This window comes from Thamnophis sirtalis, unplaced genomic scaffold, assembly GCF_051295495.1.
Source record: "Thamnophis sirtalis isolate CommonGarterSnake01/CBP01778 unplaced genomic scaffold, rThaSir2_p1.2 scaffold_3, whole genome shotgun sequence".
Classification (NCBI taxonomy): Eukaryota; Metazoa; Chordata; class Lepidosauria; order Squamata; family Natricidae; genus Thamnophis; species Thamnophis sirtalis.
In genome coordinates, this window is record NW_028261383.1 from 164,302,296 (window position 1) to 164,323,122 (window position 20,827).

The 20,827-nt window shown below is 39.5% G+C and overlaps 1 protein-coding gene across 1 annotated transcript in view; it reads right to left on the reverse strand.

Moving 5' to 3' along the window:
- Positions 1-287: 287 nt before the first annotated feature.
- Positions 288-20,827, reverse strand: part of GMIP (GEM interacting protein) — a 78,237-nt gene continuing 57,697 nt past the window's right edge. The window contains exons 13-21 of the mRNA XM_087710687.1: positions 19,766-19,852; positions 16,565-16,657; positions 15,088-15,248; positions 12,945-13,133; positions 12,151-12,288; positions 10,203-10,381; positions 5,054-5,342; positions 2,852-2,960; positions 288-1,733 (exon numbers count right to left, since the gene is read on the reverse strand). Of these exons, the coding sequence (XP_087566813.1) occupies positions 1,318-1,733; positions 2,852-2,960; positions 5,054-5,342; positions 10,203-10,381; positions 12,151-12,288; positions 12,945-13,133; positions 15,088-15,248; positions 16,565-16,657; positions 19,766-19,852 (1,661 nt within the window). The 3' untranslated portion in view covers positions 288-1,317. The remainder of the gene's footprint in view (positions 1,734-2,851; positions 2,961-5,053; positions 5,343-10,202; positions 10,382-12,150; positions 12,289-12,944; positions 13,134-15,087; positions 15,249-16,564; positions 16,658-19,765; positions 19,853-20,827) is intronic.

Here is a 20,827-nt window from a genome sequence, read left to right on the forward strand (position 1 = left end):
ATAAAAATTGTTCTGTGCATTCACAGAAGCAAAAAAACAAATGGTGGCACCTATGGTGCCGCCTAGAGAACCGGTTTGGGGGTATGGCAGGCCTGGGTCGCTGCCGGTTCCAGCAACCCAGGCCCCCAAACCATTACCGATTTGGCTGAACCAGTCTGAACAGGTAGGAACCCAGCACTGATATAAACACACTTTGTGGTTTGTAAACCATGATTTTGGCCTTAGCATCGTGTGTAAACCAAGCATTAGAGCTTCCTAATCAAATCAAGACTAAAACACACCAGAGTATTTAATGCACTGTGTGAACTCAACCAATTACACTCAACCAATTATGTTACACAAAAAGTGAGGAGAGACGGTTGATGGAATTTAAGAAATATATATAGTGGGAAGTTGCCCATAAACATTCATGTCCAATTGGCAACTCTACACAAAGAGAACCTTATAGGTGTTAACATGTTTATAAGAAAATATTCCAGCAACACCGTATCAACCCTCTACTTGCCCTGCCCCATCTCCTTATCCAGGCGTTCTCTACAAGAAACATACCATTGCCTTCTTATATATACTCTTTCATGCTTTCCTCCTAATATTAGCAGTTCTCAATAGAGAACCACTACACTGTTTAGCCAATGCTATTTTTAGACCGTTCTGTACAAACGGATTAAAAAAAAAAGCGCAGATACATACAATTAATACAGAACTCAGCTTCCCAAAAATAAATTTCATTTTTTTAAAAAAACAAGTACATTTCCAGGATTGATAATGCCTAAACATGTTGCTGCTCAGAAGCTAGAGAAATGGCATTTCAAGATTTCAAAAGAGGGGTTTTTTTGCACAATTTACATAGAATTTATCTTTCTTTGGTGATCATTTTGATCATTTTAAACATTCGGGATACATTTTTGCAGATAGTAATCTGATCAAAACTTCCATCATGTGGTTTCAACACAGTCACATTATCCTTGTCAAACATAACCCTGTACCATCTTGAATGCTCTTACCATCTGGCCATTGGGAACAGATGTTTCCATGGCTCTCTGTCCATTTCTGCAAAATTCCTACCACTTTCCCTAGGAATGTTTTGCTTCCCCACAGTGCCTTTGCAGTAATCTTCCCCTTTTGAAAGTCTGCTTCACTGGGTTTATAGTTTCTAGTATCTCAGCGACTCAGTTCTAGTTCACCCTTTTCTTTGGAAACAGTCCTATTCCTCTTAGACTTAGTCAGGGCTGGTTTGTTTGTTCTCCAAATACACTACAGAGCCCTGATGTTTTGTGATGTATGCATTTCAGAATATCTTTTAGTCCTTTGCCCAGTTCATTTCCCAAGCAATATTTTAGCTCGGGATTCAGTCTTATTTTCTACCACTGCATCCAGAGGCTTTTCCTGGAGAGCTGCCCCAAGCTGAGCTTGATAATAATCTTCTGTTCCATTTTGAGTCTGCAGCTTGGAGACAATCCTAGCAGTTTCTGGTGTGATCTCAAAATGTTTACGCTTTCCAGAGGTATCAGGTGAGGCACTGCGTCTACTTGGACTTGCCTCCAAGCGGCTACCGGCTGCCTCTGAATTAGACAAAACAGCAGCCAGCAGGGGCAGACTGGAAACTCGGGGGATGATGGTACGGGTATGTTTTATTGGCATCCGGTTGAAGCGTCCCCTGGATTGTGGGTTGAGAGTAGCTTCTGGATCAAGTATAAAGTCTTGCAGTTCTATGTCATTTGTCCTGTTCAGCTCTGGATGAGAAGAAAAAAAAGAATCTGATAAGAATTAGGAAAGGCATGATACATGTTCCATGTATGACCCAGAAGTCCATGAGTTTAAAGGCACATGGTGTTTTTCTAAAAGCAATGAAAGATTAGCTGGATTCTTTGAGGAAGCACATTGTTGTCCACTCTCCATAAACTTTGACTGGTATAAGATAACACAGATCTCTTACAATTTTTTTTTTTTGCATATGCCACAAACTCTGTTATAGGTATTTCATAAAAGACCAAATCCATCAACCATCTATATTTTATAGCCGTCTTATTTTTTATTGATGTATCTGCATCTCGGACTCCGATCAATTAATGCTGTTTGCTATCCTAAAACATAAGAGACCAGCTGAACCTGCCCAAAAGTTCCATCCTCAACATCCTCTTTTGCATAATAGTTAAGCAGACAATTTGTGGAAAACATGCCCTGGTTTTACTTCAAAGAATGCCAGATACAAAGAATCAGGACTATGAGAAAAGTTGCAGTATAGAAGATTTATTCCAGCTAATACACAAGAATCTAGTCAACTGAATTGTTGCCAGATAAAAAATCAACAGAATTCAGGAGGGATTGGACTTCAATTTCTTGTGGGAACACAAGGACTATAAAGTTAAGTGGTGATGCACTTAACTCTGCCTCCTAGCTCCACCTGCTCTTCTCCTACAAAGAATTTTGGGGTGGAAATAGTTGGTGGCAACATGACAATTCCTGGCCTTTCCTACCTAGAATTGTTTTAAATGAAGCCAGCTTTGCAGCCAGGCATGTAAATATGATCACTTTCCATTTTGTACCTATATGTGATTTTCATATAACATAGTTTAAACCTTTATAAATTTCAGCATTAAGGTATTCCATCCTGTGCATCCTTTAGGAGAATGCTGTCACTTTTCAAAACTCTCTTCCACTGGGAAGACAAAGTCATCCTAATTAACTCAGTTTAGATGGCATCATTAATTAGAATTTCAGAACTGCCTTATGCTGCCGTTTCTCATTCCGAAGAAGATGATATTTCAGATAATTAATCATTTGAGGTAGAATGAGGATTTCTCAACATTATACTCCTTTAAAAAACAATTTGCTATAGAAGAAAAATTACCTACGGGGTTGACAGTTTGCTCCTCGCTGTCTTTCTGCTTGACCTCAATGAAGGAACTGTCCACACTTCTACAATCATCTTCACCCAAACATACCTTGGAGGCAGAGCTCTGTTTGGGGGGAAAAATATTGCTATGAATCTGTTGGGCTGAGTTTCTCCACCAATTTTACCTAATTGCAGCACGAAAGCGGTGTGAGAGATTGGTAGGGTGATATTAGACATTTTTTATTTTCTAAAGTAAAATCTGTGCTGCTTTTTGAAAATTTTTTAGCGTTATAGGTTTTCTAAAGAGAAACATCCATTGTATTTCCAATTTTTATTTCTATTTATGATAATAATTTTAATGGTACCTTAAAATATCAAAATAAAGATGTAGTTTGAGAAAACGAAAATGACAGAATATCCACTCAACCCTTTAGTTCTGCTAACACTGAGGATCTATATTTTAGAATTTAGAATAACAGAGTTGGAAGGGACCTTGGAGGTCTAGTCCAACCCCCTTTTCAGCAGGAAACCCTATGCCATTTCAGACAAGTGGTTGTCCAATCTCTTCTTTAAAACTTCCAGGGTTGTAGCATTCACAACTTCTGGAGGCAAGTTGTTTCACTGGTTAATTGATAGGAAATTTCTTCTTAGTTCTAGGTTGCTTCTCTTACATATTTGAAATACATATCTGGTGTAATGTTTTTGGGGTTAGATCAGGGACTTAGCCAAGAAACACATTCTTACTCCAACCTAGGTTACAGGATTATTGTCTGAGTAAAATGAAGTGCAATTCCTATATAGGTTCCCTTTATCTGCCCTATGATATTAATAATACTAATAACAATTACAAGCTGATTCTTCTTCAATTAGGCAGGTTTTTTTATAGCCTCTTTGGAATATATTATAGGGGGCACCTTAGAGAGACATGCATGGAATGGCTGGCAGTGTGCTTTATGCAGAATGAGAAAAGTCGCAGTGTTTTAAAAAAACATTCATATAGCCTTGCTCCATCTTATAAGAAACACATGATGGCTCCCAATGAAAAATCAAAACAAGATAAAACCCACATTAAAACTATAAAAGCCAATCACATTAAAAACAAAAAGTTGGTGCCAAGATATGCAATCACTTCATCCCAGAACTTGGGGGAAAAAAACAGATCTTCAGTAGTTTGGAGAAGGCTAGGAGGATATCGGCCTGTTGACCTTCAGGGGACGGACTGTCCCATAGAGCAGGGAGGGGCTGCCACAGAAAATGCATACTTCCTAGCTCCTATAAAATGACAAAATCTAAAGGAAGGGAGTAGGACTGTGATGGCGAACCTTTTCGGTACCGAATGCCAAAAAGGCCAGGCAGAAATGTCACACACACACATGTGCGCACTCATTAGGGCCGCACTCCAGAAAAGCTGAACTTCCAGATTCTAGCATACATGCATACACGACAATCAGCTGACCAGTGTGCATGCATACACCAGTTTTCGGTACTGCCATGCGTGCGGACAGCTGATAGTTGCATGCACATGTGTGGCAGAAACCCAAAAGACAAACAAGCAAGGCCGCATGTGCCCAGAGACATGGCTTCATGTGCCACTTTGGGCACGTGTGCCATAGGTTTGCAATAACAGGACTAAGAGCATGCCCACCCTATCTGATCTGGTAGGATGGGTAAATGTTCTTAAGGAAAGGTGGACCCACAAGCAATGTGTCCCTATGTCGTACAGTACTTAAAGATGCTCTGAATTACTCCTGGAAAGAAACTGGAAGTCAGTGCAGCTCAAGGAACAGAGGTGTTACACGTGCAAACCCAAAGGCACCCATTACCATATGTGCTGCTGCATTCTGGACCAGTTGAAGTATCCAGGTAGTCTTGAAGGGCAGTCCCATTGGGAGTGCATTGCAGTAATTCAAACAGGAGATGACCAAGGTATGGGTAATCACATGCAAGACCTTCTGGTCCAGAAAGTGCAATTGGCATGCTGGACCAATCTGGGCAAAAAGCAGGAGCTGTGAGTCCAGGAGGATCCCAAATTGCAGCTCTGTCTAGGGGAGTGCCAGCCCGTCCAAAGTCAGATGAAATAACATCTGGACTCAGGGGACTAAAAGCTCATAGCCACTCAAGGTTGGGTAGCTTGAATCCAGTTTTCCATTTATCTCAGTCTATTGCTCAAAGAGGCTCATTTATTTCACTTAAAGCCAGGCCATCCCCGATTCCTACCTCAAGAGATGCATTGGAAAGTCTTTGATTGCTTGAAAGAACTTCATTAGTATTTGCCTGTTTCAAAGAGTTTTCACAGTCACAGAGTCCAGCTGAAGGCAGGTCATCCATCCCAAATATCTTTTCATAGTTCAGGATAAGAAATTCAACCAGCTGGGACTGGTATCCTGAATCCACCAGGCATGACATGGACACATCATTATTACAGGGAGGCCGGATTAGAGTAGGGCCAAAGATGATGCCTAGGTTGTTGGGGGACATCTTGTTCTCCTGATAGCTTTCAGCCACCCTTGAAAAGAAAAGTACAGGGTTAAGAAAGGGTTAGAAAGTTTGGGCACAATACTTTTTCATGGATAGAGAACATAACGGCATGTAGATTCCAAACTGTGTTTCCAGTTCCCATGCCGGTCACTTACCAGAGATCCTATCCCAAAGTGTGTGTCTGTCTGTATGTACACATACATACATCTACACATAGATACATATACACATACAAACACACACACACACACACACCTTTTTACATACACATTAATATCCATTTTACAACCTTACATCAATAATTATGCAGGGGCGGAAATGATCAGAAATAAAATGTAGCAACATAAATGTCAACCAACGCAGTATCTCTGCATATCGTCATCTAGAAGGAAGAATGTTTCCCCTGTATAATATTTATATAGGGGAACAACTCACTTCATTGTATCAGTGTGAAAACAATTGTGCCAACATACAGATTTTGAATCTCCTCTTTCCTACTGGTTCTTGCTATGTATTTCAATAATCCCATCCTCTATTCTACAAATGTCTTCTTCACACCAGGAGTTTATACCACACTATGAGAACTTTCACCATGGTTTTTGTGTGACTCCAGAATCAATTCTGTGTTCCCATGCTATTATCTGCAATCGGCAGTTAAATCCATTAATTTCTACCCCTGCTGTAATATATCTAAAATAACAACAAATATTTTTGCTTTGTTATGACTAGCTCATCTCTTGCATCTAACCATGCCAGAAACATATCCTCAGAAAAGCTCATGTTTTGATGTTGTCTTCATCTTGTCCTGAATGATCATGTTATTTTTAGCTGTACTATAACATCTTAGCCCATATTCCAATTCTGTCCAAGGGCAGTCTCAAGCTGTCAAAAATCTGTTAGGTTTTATCATTTTAGAGGCAAATTAGGTGATTGATAATAACTGGGAGGAGACACAAAATGCTTTTTTTCAAGAGGCAACTGAAGTTTCTTGTTTTACTTTGAAGACATTTCTTTAGAGCCGAGGTGGCACAGTGGTTAAATGCAGCACTGCAGGCTACTTCAGCTGACTGCAGTTCTGCAGTTCGGCTGTTCAAATCTCACCAGCTCAGGGTTGACTCAGCCTTCCATCTTTTCGAGGTGGGTAAAATGAGGACCCGGATTGTTGTTGGGGGCAATATGCTGACTCTGTAAACCACTTAGAGAGGGCTGAAAGCCCTATGAAGCGGTATATAAGTCTAACTATTGCTATTGCTATTGCTTCTTGGATAAGAAGTGAAACCTCTTCAAAGAAAAACCAGAAAGTCCTGTTGCCTTTTTAAAAAGCACCTTTGGGACAACCATGACCTGGATGACTGAGAATCTCCATAGACAACAGGGAGCAGAGATGAGAGAGTGAGCATATGGACTGGCAAAAGGGACAGCAAATTTCACGCTAATCTGGTTTTCTGAAGTCTCAAAGATGGGTGGATGTCTAATTCAAAGCTCTTGCACACACAGAAAAATAACTGTTTTTTCCTCTCAGTCCTGAGATTTCTGTCTAACCCTGAAAATAGTCCTTTGATTGCACCTCTGCAGCAAGATTGGCAAATTGCTGGCTGCACACAATAGAATGTACATTATCTTCTTGCAGCTCTTGGTTATTTTGGGCTGGATACAAAAAGCACATGCAGCTGGAAAGGAAAATGGCTTCTAACTTTTCCCTCTGCTTACTTGGTTCTGCACCTTCCAGAAAAATTGCTTCTTTCAAAAGACTGTCAGGGACCCATCATGAGTTGCGGCTTCCCAATTTTGAAGCCTTGTTCTGTCCCAAAGACAAGCCTTCTGTCATCTCTATTGTCACTGATGACACTTCATACACTCTCCCACTTTCTCCACTTCTGCAGTGGAGGCAAAGGAGGCAGAACATTCTAGAAGCATGCACACATACAGCAGTACATAGATAAAGCATGATCTATTGCCAACCTGAGTTGGAAACTCATATGCAGGGAAATGTCAACCTCCAGGAAGACTCTCTTCCTTGACATCTGCAGTCCCATTTCTGAAGGCTTTCTTCCCAAAGAAAGCATTCCATTTTTTAAAATTTTTAAGATTTTTATTAACAAACATGTACAATACACACAAAAAATAGACGTGCACCACATTTATACAATACAATACGAACAGGAACTTCCTGTTCTTTATAATAGCAATCATCAATCGATACCGCTCACCTTATATTATTTCCCCTCCTATTGTATTTCATTTGGATTTCACCATTCTTAACCTTCTTATTTTACTCATAACTATTGTTTTTTTGAGTTTTATTATATTCCTTCACTGATTCTTGTTTCTTTCCTCCATCCAACCTATACCATTTATCCCATATCTGGTAGAATTCTGATTCTTCTTTTCCCTGGATTTCTTTAGTTAGTTTGTCCATTTCGGCACAATCCATAACCTTTCTTATTATTTCATCTTCGCTTGGAATTAATTTGTTTTTCCATTTCTGGGCAAAAGCAATCAATCTTTTCCATTCCATTTATGCAAGTCAACCCCTGTTTCCTAACTTTCCTTTTCTTTACAAGGGAATTAAAGCACAGTATTCTTCCAGTTGTTAGTCACAGGCACAGCCTTCATATAGGTTGCACAGTGAAAACAAATTACATTAATATTTTAATATCTCTCAAATATACTATCTAAACCTAGATAGCCAGTTTGATCCAGTAGTTAAGGTACCAGGCTAGAAACCAGAAGCCTGTGAGTTCTAGTTTCACCTGAGACCTGAAAGCTGGCTGGCTGGTTTTGGACCAATCCTTGTCTTTCAGCCCTTCTCACCTCAGTGGATTGTCGTGGCAAATAGGAGGAGGAAGGAATATTAGTTATGTCCATTCCCTTGAGATTTATAAAATGTGGGATAAAAATATCTAAAGTATAAATACCTGCTGATTTATTATTTTCATTATTCTCCGAAAATTTCATGCTTTGAAATATATTGTAAAAAAGTAATGTGTATTGCTGGTCTTTGACCGTAATAAAGATTTATACTTCATTATTCTCAAAATATTTCTGACTTTCCTTTCAAATGTTTTTCCTGGACATTAACATAATACTTATTGCAGTCCCATCCCATGACATATCATGCAAATCCTTCTTTGCAGCAACATATTATTAAATATCTAAAAGATTCCGGCTTCAATTTCATTAAAAATAATTCCATTGTTTTTATTCTTAATTCCATTCGCCATGCTAGGGGCTTCTTCTTAAGCTGTTTTTATCCACTCCCAAAACAACTTTATTTTTCTATCAAAACTGCATTGCATTTTGTGTGTCTCTTCTAATTTTAACCATTCCTTGCTTTGATTGTTTTAAGCTACGTGTCTCCTGTGCAGAAACCAGCTAAAAGTTGAAGTTTGAAGTTGAAGTTTTTGAATTTTGAAGTTTTATTTTATTTATATGCCGCCCTATTCCCTAAAGGGACTCAGGGCGGCGAACAACTCAAACGGGAAGGGGAACATACAATACAAGACAGACATTTAAAATAACCAACAACCACACCTGTCGAGAGGGGAAGGGAGCTCATCAACCCCAGGCCTGCCGACATAGCCAGGTTTTAACGGCTTTTCGGAAAGCCGGGAGAGAGGTGAGGGTCCGAATCTCCGCGGGGAGTTCATTCCAAAGGGCTGGAGCTGCTGCAGAGAAGGCCCTCCCCCGGGTCGTAGCCAGATGGCATTGGCTGGTGGATGGAACCCGGAGGAGGCCGACCCCTGTGCGATCTAATGGGTCTTTGGGAGGTAATTGGCAGCAGGCAGTCTCTCAAGTACCCAGGTCCAATACCATGAAGGGCTTTATAAGTAATAACTAGCACCTTGAAGCGCATCCGGAGACCGATTGGAAGCCAGTGCAGCTCGCGGAGGATAGGTGTAACATGGGTGTATCGAGGTACACCCACAATCGCTCGCGCAGCTGCATTCTGGACAAGTTGAAGTCTCCAAATGCTCTTCAAGGGCTGCCCCATGTAGAGCTTATGAAATTGTTTTCCATTTCTTCAGTTTTGGAAATGATGCTGCCAGGTGTCCTGTCCAGCCCTGATTGATTAGATTCCCCTAGTTCTTTACTCTTCTCACCCATGCTAGGAAAACAACCACTGGGCATTTTTTTCCCTTTGGGTAGGTCTGAGGATGTGGATTCTCATTGATAGACATTTGTACCATCCCCTTAGTTGATTTCCTTTCGTATTTAGAATCTTCCCATTTAGCACATCCAACTGTGGACCAGTGGGGAGGAAAAAGGAAAAGAGAAAGGAAGCATGTATTTTTTATCATTCTTCCTATGACTCCAACTAAAGGGGAAACTGGCAGGACAAAAACGCAGTGTTTCACCCATTTATGACAGCAAAGTCCTTTCAAATGGAGGCGGATAGCCCAGGCAAGAACAAAGGGCTTGGTGCAATAAAGAGGAGGAGGGAATACTACTACAATAAAAGATTAGGTGGAAATTGCCTTTGTAGTGGGCCAATTACAGGTTGAGAGTGAGATCATGCATTCCTATACTTGTAAAAGAGTTTAAATACTTTCTACAGGATGTCTTCATGTTATTCTTAGTTCTGCAGCAATCGCCCTTAATCTCTTTCACCTCATCATTCTACCAAATATCTTTTTTTATACTTTCGATTAATGTAATTCCATATACTTCTGTGTCACTTAAAATAACGTTTTTTTGCTTTGTTCCAAGTCACTGCCCCATTCTCTTAACTTACATCCATTTTTTTAAAAAGGGTATGATTAGAATTAACTGGTAATAGTTACAGTCGATTTGTTGGCAATAAAAATGATATCCAGATCAGATTAATTTAACAGAGGTAATTTGTCCAAGACAAAAACTGCATATTCAACGCTATTTCTTTCATTACCTGTACAGATGAGCAATAAGATGCCTTATAGTATTATAATTTGTTGCTGGTAATTTGCTCAGCAAATCCTTGGCGGTCTTGATGGGATCTGTCTCAGAACTAGCCCCACTTTTCTGCAAATTTCTTGAGAAAGCCATGAAATCTTCATAAAGTTTAAATGGAAGGACAGGGCTGGAAAGCTGTAGCAAAAAAATGCAAAATATGCATCATAATATTTTACCGGTGGAGATTCCTTGGGTTTAAATTTTGATCATATTACTGGATCCTGCCATGTTATCCCAGTTTCAGAGAATAGTTCTATCTCAGTGTTCTCACATGACATATATATTTCAAAACATGAGTTCAACATTTGAGAATGTCAGATAAACTGAACTGTTGAGTTTTAATGATCCCCCTTAAGGAAGATGTGTCCATGCCCTGAGCTATCTTCTATGCAGCAATGGAATTCTGGGTTTTTCAAACAAATTCTAGAACTTTACTTCTTTCCTTTATGAACTCAGGGCCCCTGTTACGCACATGTAGAATATGAGGAAGAACAGTTAACTTTTCGAAAGAAAGAAAAATCTTCTAGACAGGTTACAGCATAACTGAACTGAAATAAACAGGATAAAATTTAACAATGGGCTGAAATACCATAAATATAATGAAAATTATCAGAGTGAAATGTAAAGTCTGCATCTGGGGAGAAGAAATGAAACATGTAAGAACAAAAAGGTGAGACCTAATTTGACGGTAGTGCAGGTAGTCCTTGACTTACAACCACAATTGAACCCAAAATTTATGTTAAGTGAGAAATGTGTTAAGTGAGTTTAGCCCCATTTTACGACTTTTCTTGATATAGTTAAGTGAATCACTGCAGTTGTTAAGTTAGTAACATGGTTGTTAAGTGAATCTGGCTTCCCCATTGACTTTGCTTGTCAGAAGGTCGCAAAAGGGGATCACATGGCGCCAGGACACTGCAACCGTCATAAATATGACTCTGTTGCCAAACATCTGAATTTTGATCACATGAGCATGGGGATAGTGCAATGGTCATAAATGTGAAAAAGGTCATAAGTCACATTTTCAGTGCCATTGTAACTGTAAATAGTCACTAAACAAACTGTTGTAAGTTGAGAACTACTGTACATGTCAAAAGAAACTTAATGTTCTAATAAGTCACCAGTAGAACATAAAACAACAGTGTGATGCAGCAGCTAAAAAGTTGAATCAAATTTGAGGATATATTTTTGTGAGCTGCGCAGATTGGTGCACTCAGATGGACAGCTATTTAGATACTGTAAATTACAGAGATTACAGGAGGTTATTGTTCCATTTTACTCTGCCTTAGCCAGGTCCACATATGGAATGAGTTCAGAGAATGGCTACCAAAATGATAAGAAACCAAGTCCTTTCCAACATGGTTAAAGGACAGAGTATGTTTAATCTGCAGAAGAGAACACTGAGGAGAGAACCTTAAACAGACATCATATAGAACAGTGAATGGTCTTTGTTCCCTGGAGGCCAAGATCAGAACCTTATTTTTTGAAAATGTCTTGTAACATGGGAATGGAAGTTAAAAGTAGTAAGTAGTTACCAGTGAAGATCCTTCTCTGATGCAAACCACATAAGAGATTGTGCTTAAAAAAAAACAAAAAACCGAGGACAATAAGAATAGATGCAAAAAGAGTACATCTGAAAAATAATATGTAAACTGCAATTAATATAATGTCTATGAGTCAATCAATCGGTCAATCAAATTAGCCATAGACCAGCATATACGAGTCCCTCGGATTGTGAAAGCTGGGGGCAATGCAAAATGTTTATTGTAAGGGAAGGAATAACTGTGAGCTGTCTTTTAATATCAGTATCTTGCGAACTCCCACAGCTAAAGAGACACATCTCAGAAAACCACTTTCAGCTGTAGGGAAATGCGGCGCTAAGCGTACTCTTTGTTTTTATTCCTTACCTCCTTAAGGAAATGTTTAAGGACTCCGGTGATGTCATGGGGTGAATGTTCTGACAGCTCCACCAACCTTCGTCCATTCTCAAAGGCTTGGCACAATCTCTCCATGCGTGCTTTCGCCCCACTAATGCGATATATTCCCTGCATTGAGGAGAGGCAAAGGGAGACCAAATCATGGGAAGCTGGTTTGAGGAACAACGCATATACATAGGTGCCCAAATGACAACCGGAACATCGATCTGATTCAGAAATAGAGATGCAGGCGGAGGAGAGCATTGTGCATGTGCACAATCGTGCCTATCGTCCCTGGTGTTGTATTTTTTTCCTTTTATTCTTGTTCTTGTTTTCGTTTGACAAGTTCTAATAAATAAAATAAAATGCTAGAACACCAAACTCTGGTTAATTTAGTATAGAAAATATACTTCTGCCAGCTCAGAAACCTGGAGATATAGTTTGTTCAATCTGAAATTCAGAGCTAACAGTGGGATGAAAAACCAGCATGTAACAATAACAACACACGTAAGGATCCTGGAATTACAATATATGTAAAATTCTGCTCTATATGCAGACCAAGGTGTAGTCAGACATGTTTGCTCCAGCTGTTAAACAGCTTGCCATTCTCATTTTTGAAGATTTTTATGCTTCCACAGAAATGGACTAATGTAAAGCATGCATAGGTGACTGTTAATTCCGTCTTCTGTATTAGGAATGGGAATGAAAATTTTGTTCCTGCTCTTACCTTGAAACAGGAATAAAACTTGGAATGCAACTGTTGTATGCATAGAAGAATGAGTTACCTGCACTCCCAAGGCACGAGTTTCTATCTCTGATGTACATTTCATCACAATAAATGGCACCTCCTCTGGGAAATCCCTTGGCACATCACTGAAGTCAATTCCAAATAGCGATGCCCGGGCTGGCAGTTTTTGATGACCACAATTGATGAGAAGGGTCTCCAGACATTTTTTATGGCAGGTTAACAGGCACTGTGAAAAAAAACAAACCCTGAGGTATTGGATCAGTCTTAACAAATAGCTATTTCTTAAACCACCATGTTTTGAGCTTTTGTAACAGGCCACCGGTTTGTCCGCTTACATAACACATTTTCTTGCTTTACTATATAGAAACATGAAGTCTATTCCTCCCAGTACTTAACTTAGTTGTCTGAAGAGGTGATTAAAAATTCAAATCGATTGTCAGCCTCTGCTTTGCTGCTGCTTTTCGGCTGCCATTGAAACGGGGAGGGGAGACATGGTATTTGGGAGGGGAATCATTATGTACTGGAGGATTGTTATTAGGAGCTATCCTGACCATCTATCTGCACATGTGGAAGAAGGGAGTTTCCCGCCAAGGCCAACTGTCCAGCATTCCAGCCTGATGATGTTTTTTGAAGACATCTCCCACCTGACGGTTGGGTGAATTATTATTGGACTATGAAATGGGGTGCCAAGGGGAGGGGATTGAATTATACATTATATCTATTGCTTTCGCGCCTTTTTTACTCAGACTCAGCTTTGCTTTGCTTCTCATCGTTTGTAATTAGTAAAAGTAAACTTAATTCTAAAGCATGGAGTTGAGTGGTTTCTTTCTTGATTATTAAACGAAGGAGCACCTGACATCGATGCTTAATGTCTGCTGAGTTTTTAGTAGCATCAATGAACACAGAAGGAAAGAACAAAAGTTAGACCTCTTCAAAACTGTAGCCTAGTTGCCTATTTTTCATTATGGGCCAAATATGTGTTAACTAATTCAGATTATGTCATTCTGGAACATACTGACTGAAACTAAAGCTTAAAGTTCTTTCAACTCTTACTGTTCTTCAATAATATAAATATATTTGTTTCAAAAATGTATTGTATCTTACAGAAATGAAAATTCTCCCAGATTACTTACTACTCTTGATAATCTCTGCAATCAACTCAAATGACTACACCTTAAACACTGGATCTGCAGAGATGCTTGTCATAAGGCCAGAAATGGACAAATGACAAACCATGATCTAGACTTGATCCCAATTGGAATGGGACTGGCATCCTTTATTCCTGCACCCACCTAGCACATTGCAAGTCAGAACACACACTGAATCTTTCCTATGCCTGTTATTCTTACATTTCCAAATCAGCAGACAAGTCCCACTGAAAGATACGTAACTACTAAAGGGTTAATATGGGTTGGGGATATGATTTCATGCTCAGTGGATCGCATCTCATGGCAGGATATTGAATTAATTTAATAGATTTAGATGTATACCTATTTATTGAAAAGTTAGCTTTCTTGTGCATATCTCTATATATGTAAGTATCCCATTGAAGCCTAAGTAACAATGACTTTGACACGTTTTTTGACTACCAATGTTTTTGTCATACATTGCACTCAGTGGTGGGTTTCAAAAATTTTTAGAACCTCTTCTGTAAGTGTGGCCTACTTTGTGGGAGTGGCTTGCCGGCCATGTGACTGGCTGGGAGTGGCTTACTGGCCATGTGACTGGGTGGGACTGGCTTGCCAGCCATGTGACTTGGTGGGTGTGGCCAACTTGTAAAATGTGGTGAAACTCACTTAACAACGCTCTTGCTTAGCAACCAAAATGTTGGCTCAGAAACTCTGGCATTTGAAGCACACAAGTCTTAAAGCTGTAAAGTTACAAGATCCTTGCACCCCCTAACCCTTTAGAAAAAAAACCCCAGGGGTGTTCAAACTTGACAGACTTTAAGACTTGTGGACTTCAACTCCCATAATTCCTCCTCTCACTCTTCATCTTGATGATGTGCGGACAAGCGGGGGGAGGGAGCTGGAACCGGTTCTAAACGGCACTGTAGATTTGTGGAACCTCTTCTATAGAAGAGGTCAGAACTGGCAGGAACCCACCCCTGGTTGCACTGATGAGAGTAGGAGGCTGTTTGACCATTTTGCAGCAAAATGGTTCCCTTCATGTTCACTTACTTCTTCACATTCGATACCATTGACCATGAAGTTCTCACACTCTCTGCATTTTGAAGGACCCCTCAGTTTTCTCAGCCGATGAGTCTGAGCAGCACTTGACAGGATTGTTTTTTTAAACTGATAATGGGACAAGCCATTTTCAGATGCAACATCATTTAGATCTGAAAAAAGGATGAGGTCCATTATTCTCTATTAGATATGGTCATCATCCCCCCGCCCCCAAGAACAATGAATATTTGCTGAAGAGCAATGTACAGATACAACCCTCCCTCCCACCTTGTGAAAAATATATATATGGAGATATTTAAGGTATACCCCATCTCAAATAGGAAGAGTTCCAAAATCATGAGCCTGATTTTGAACGAGGAAGCACACAAAACAATACGGTAAATTGCTAATAGGTTCAACATAATATTAAAACAAATTAAATCAAACTAAAATAACTCACCCCCATTACTAAATAGGAGAAATCCTGCCCATGGTCAAATATGTAATGTGATTCATTCCATTTTGTATTTACTAGGTCAAATGTTAAAGGGCAGACCCTGACCACTATTAAGTTTCCTATTTTGTGATCTAAAAATGTTGCATACTCCAAGGAAAAATATTCCTTCAATAATTCAACCTCCCAAAAGGGAGAGGTTGCTTCATGGCTGAATCTCCCAGTGGATAAAATAACATATTAGATATGGCAGAGAAGTGTTACATCCTACAATGTTCACAAGGGTAATCTCCAAACGCAGTGTGAAAAATCACACAATCGCAAAGCTGTCAAGCAACAGTAGTAATTAATTTGTTTAGATTTACAATTATGTCAATTACTTCCATAGTGAATTGAAGAACCCCAGGAAAAAAAAAAGAAGAGTAGGCCGTGATAGATGCGTGAGGAAATCTTTCCTCACTGGTTCTTAGATGATGATATATTGTGATTGATTAGAAATTCTGGCTAGCGGAAATAAAAGGTCAAGCACTACACTGTGAATGACAGTTGATATCAGAGTATGAAGTCAATAATGGTTAGTGCCCAGAAGATAAAGGAAAAGAAGAAGATCTGAAAGTTGAAAGGTCAGAGTGGACCACAGAGCAACATCTAGCATAGCCTGACCACAGGAAGAAGAGTGATAAAAAGAGAAGGTCTTCTAAGGGAATAAGATTCCAGAGGTACTTTGACGGGAAAGTTTGAGGCAGTTGATTTCAAAAAGCTTTAAGTCTTTAAAAGAGGGGCAATGGAAAGCTCAAAGTAGTGTTATTGGTAATTAACAACATTCACGTGTGGTAGAATTGTGTAAAGTGGGAATCACAACAGGAAGAATCCTTGGCATGTTTTCATTAAAAACCAAGAAAATAGGGAGTATGCATTTATAAGTTGTGGAGCTCTCTAACTATAGTTTTCTCATCTCTGTTTCCTTTCTCAGGCTATGAAGAGTTCTGGTTTTCTTCTTATTCTGTCAAACCATATAATTCTTTTGCTTCTTACCATTGTCATAGGCTTGTATCAAATCTTTGTCTTCACAGTCTTCTGAAGAGGATACCGTTCCAGTGGATGGAGCTTTCAGCAACTTCTTGTGCCCTGAATATGAAATAAATAATGTTTATGTTGTTTATGTTTATTTAATTTGTATGCCGCCTCACTCCCGAGGGACTCGGGGCAGCTCACAACCAAAAAGGGGAAAGGGGTACAAAATAGGACAAGACAAACAAACTAAAACAACAACAATCATAACATTTCAAATGGGGCTGGAAATTCGTCAGCCCCAGGCCTGCCGGAACAACCAGGTCTTCGTGGCTTTGCGGAAAGCTTGGAGGGTGGTGAGGGTCCGGATTTCCACGGGGAGATCGTTCCAGAGGGCTGGAGCAGCCACAGAGAAGGCTCTCCTCTAGGGATTTGCCAGTCGACACTGGCTGGCAGATGGAATTCGGAGGAGGCCCACTCTGTGGGATCTAATCGGTCGTAGGGAGGTAATTGGCAGGAGGCAGTCTCTCAAATACCCAGGTCCGATACCATGTAGGGCTTTAAAAGTAACAACTAGCACCTTGAAGCGTGTTCGGAGACCAATAGGCAGCCAGTGCAGCTCGCGGAGGATAGGTGTAACGTGGGTGTACCGAGGTGCACCCACAATCGCTTGCGCGGCTGCATTCTGGACAAGATAATCTTTTAAAAAATCATGGAAGCTGCTTAAAATAACCCCAAACAGTTAAATTTGACTGCACACTGAGATCTGCAAAATTAATTTGTAATGTGAAAAAACATAATGTGCTTTTCTAGAGCTAGCATTCATGAAAGATTTATTTCCATTGTCAATATAATGCAACTCAAGAATTTCCAAACTGGGGAGACATGTCATTTTTAACTATCAAATCAGTTCAGACATGTTCAACTGTTTAAACTGGCTTTTAAAAAATGAGTTTGAAAAGAATAAGGACCAACTCTTGCCTCAGCCCCAGCCTTCCAGAGTTGATAGGCAGGTTTGAAATTTTAAGACATTCACTGTAGGTGGTTTCTCAAGGGAGGGGGGATTCTGCAACACCACAATGGCTGTCACAGTGGCTAGGACAGTGTTTCTCAACCATGTCAACTTGAAGTCCAGACATCTTCAAGTTGACAAGGTTGAGAAACACTGGGCTAGGAGAAGCCATTTTTTAAAAAAAAAATCACCAAAGCTTCCTGTCCCACCCCTATTTTCTATACCTCTGAAGCTATACTTGTTTTATCTGGACAGATGGGCACATTTTCAGGGGGCTACCACAAGAGGTAGTCTCCCCTGACCATTTTATTTTTTGAAAATGTTCACAGGGCCCATGAGGGACCTCAAAATAACTCTGATAATAAAGATGATGCAAAGGCTGCCCCTTTGTTCTGCAATTGGTCAGTTTCTAATTTCTTTTCTTTTTTTAATTAAAACATTATTTTTAAGGACCTTTCTATAGGCATCCTAATACCCTCCACATAGGAATGCCAAGTTTACTGTAATTTAATTTGTTGCAATCTATATATTTTATTTTAGCATCTGATAACAAGACTTACATCTCTGGTTTGATTAGATATAGGCTATGGCTGGGTTCACACATCAGAGAAGCGTACTCATAATAACCATAATTGTCATCCTATATAATCATGATACATAATGATACCTAATACACAATTTCATAAAGTCCTAATTAAACAAGCTACATTATGGCTGCGTGAATACAGCCACCTAATAGCTCATTCACAGCCCTTTTCCAGCACTCTGGCATTACGTTTCCAAAATTTGGTAGCAGCATCTCGGACCATCTGGGAGGATAAGGGGAAACTGGAACAGGGTTTCAATTCCAGTGGTTTAAAATCCTCATAAGCAGGTTGAAAAAACATCAGCTCTGCCGCTTTCTGTGACATCATAAACTCTTCTAGTGACTTCATAGGAAGACATCCAACCATTGGTGCAGCAACATTCCCACAAAAGTTTCTAATTCTGATCTCTGACTTTAGTACAATGTAAAAAATTCAGCCATTAGTATTGCAGAAGTGGAATCAGAGCTCAGGTACAGTTTCTGTTTTTTTTTCTTCTCTCTTTCATTTTAGGAAATCTCCCCCCTTCCCCACCCCCTCTAGTTTTCTGATTAGGTAAACAATTCATCTAGTTGCAACAAGAAGGGTGGCATGTGTTCTCAGAGGGCTTCCAGTATATAACTGATGTATTCTTTGGCATTAATTTCATGATCTTGAATCATTTAAGGCGAAAGATTTATACGATCTGAAGAGAAACCAGAGTATCTAAATGACCTGATTTCTCCAAAACAAAGAATAGCTTTCTTCAGAGCCAGATTTAACATTCTTCTTTCAGCACTCCTCCAGGGCAGGTATAAGAGAACACCTATAGCCGAACGCGTTTGTATATGTGGTAAAGGAGAAGTGGAAGATAATTCACATGTACTATTACACTGCGAGCTATACAGAGCTTGTAGGTCTGCATATATTCTCCCCTTATTAGAGAGATTGCCAGGGAGGGCAGACAATTTTTATCTAGGCTTTCTCCTCCAGGACACTAACCCAGTTATCACATATGCAGTGGCAAAGTTCTGTGCTGCTGCAATGTCCATAAGAAAAAAATTGGCTACAGTATAGTACCATCTTGTACCAATTATCTGGACATACCTTTAACAATCTTTGGACCGCAATGTTATTATCCACTTTTAATGTAAATACTTTTAATTATATTTTAATGTTAGTATTTTTAATATAGTGTAAAGACAAATGTATATTGCTGGTCTTTGACCGTAATAAAGATCTTACTTACTAGATCTAATGAGTCATTTAAAATGATACTGCCGCTATAATTTTTTCTTTAAAAAAATTCCTTGGTAGGATAAATTTGAATCAAGATGCCTAAAATGACTTTGGTCAGCTTTAACAGAGAAACCAAGTTGCAATTTAAAATGTGCTTTTAAAAAACAGGATTTATATATATATATATTCATTTAAAAGACAAACAGTTTTTAATCTTCAAAATGCCCAATCTATTAAAAAGCAGTATCTGAGGAAAATAAGGCTATAGATTAGGAAAGAATGCCACAGTCTGTTTCCAATGTAACTGTAATTTATAAAGATTTCAGCTAATACTTTAATAAAGCTTTCACCTCCCATCTCTTCTTTATGAACTTACTTAATTTTCTAGGCAAAAGGGGAATTTCTTCTCACCTGGGCTAGATGTGGGTGAATCCAAGCTTTGGCATTCAGTGCTCCCTCCCAAACTCTCCGTGTCACTGTAGAAAGATTGGTGAGGACCTGGCAATGGAAGGAAGATGATCTTGTATATAACTAAATACTTCTAGTAAAATATGAGAAGTGGGTTGAGGGGCAAAATATTGGCTCATGGAAAATGGAGAGGCCTTTGATAGTGCAGAAGTTATCTGATCTGAGCAAAAGCAATAACATTTGCCTCAGTTACTGAAGGAGTTGCGTGGAGTTATTTTTTGTTGAGATGTGCTTGCTTCCCCCCCCTCACTCTCCACTCAAGAACTACACATTAAAGCAGGCATCCCCAAACTTGGCAACTTTAAGACTTGTAGACTTCAACTCCCAGAATTCTCCAGCCAGCTGGCTGGAGAATTCTGGGAGTTGAAGTCCACAAGTCTTAAAGTTGGCAGGTTTTAAGACCTCTGCATTAAAGTTACAGTCCTAAACTGTAAAAAAATCTAACCATGGATGGCAGCAAAGATACCCTCAATTTTTTTTAATTCTTTAATCCTGCCTTCTGTGCTTGGAGTGATCAACAGAGTTCTCATTCCAAGCACTGATGACCAGGCTCAAATTCATCTACTTTGGACAAATTATGCAAAGATCTAGTTCTCTAAAGAAGGTTCAGTGCTGGGAAGAATGGAAGGAAAGAGAAGAAGAGAATGCCCATCAACAAGGTGGATAGACACAGTTGCAGTGGTGATAGGTGCACTATTAGAAGACCTGATAAAGCAAGTAAGGGACACGCTATTACGGAGAAATATATGTGGTCGTTAGGAGTCAACAATGACTTGATGGCACATAATTCAAGTACGGGTAGTCTTCGACTTACGACCACAACTGAGCCCAAAATTTCTGTTGCGAAGTGAGACATTGGTTACGTGAGTTTAGTCCCATTTTACTTGCCACAGTTGTTAAATGAATCACTGCGATTATTAAGTTAGTAACATGGTTGTTAAGTGAATCTGGCTTCCCCCATTGACTTTGCTTGTCAGAATGTTGCAAAAGGCGATCACATGACCC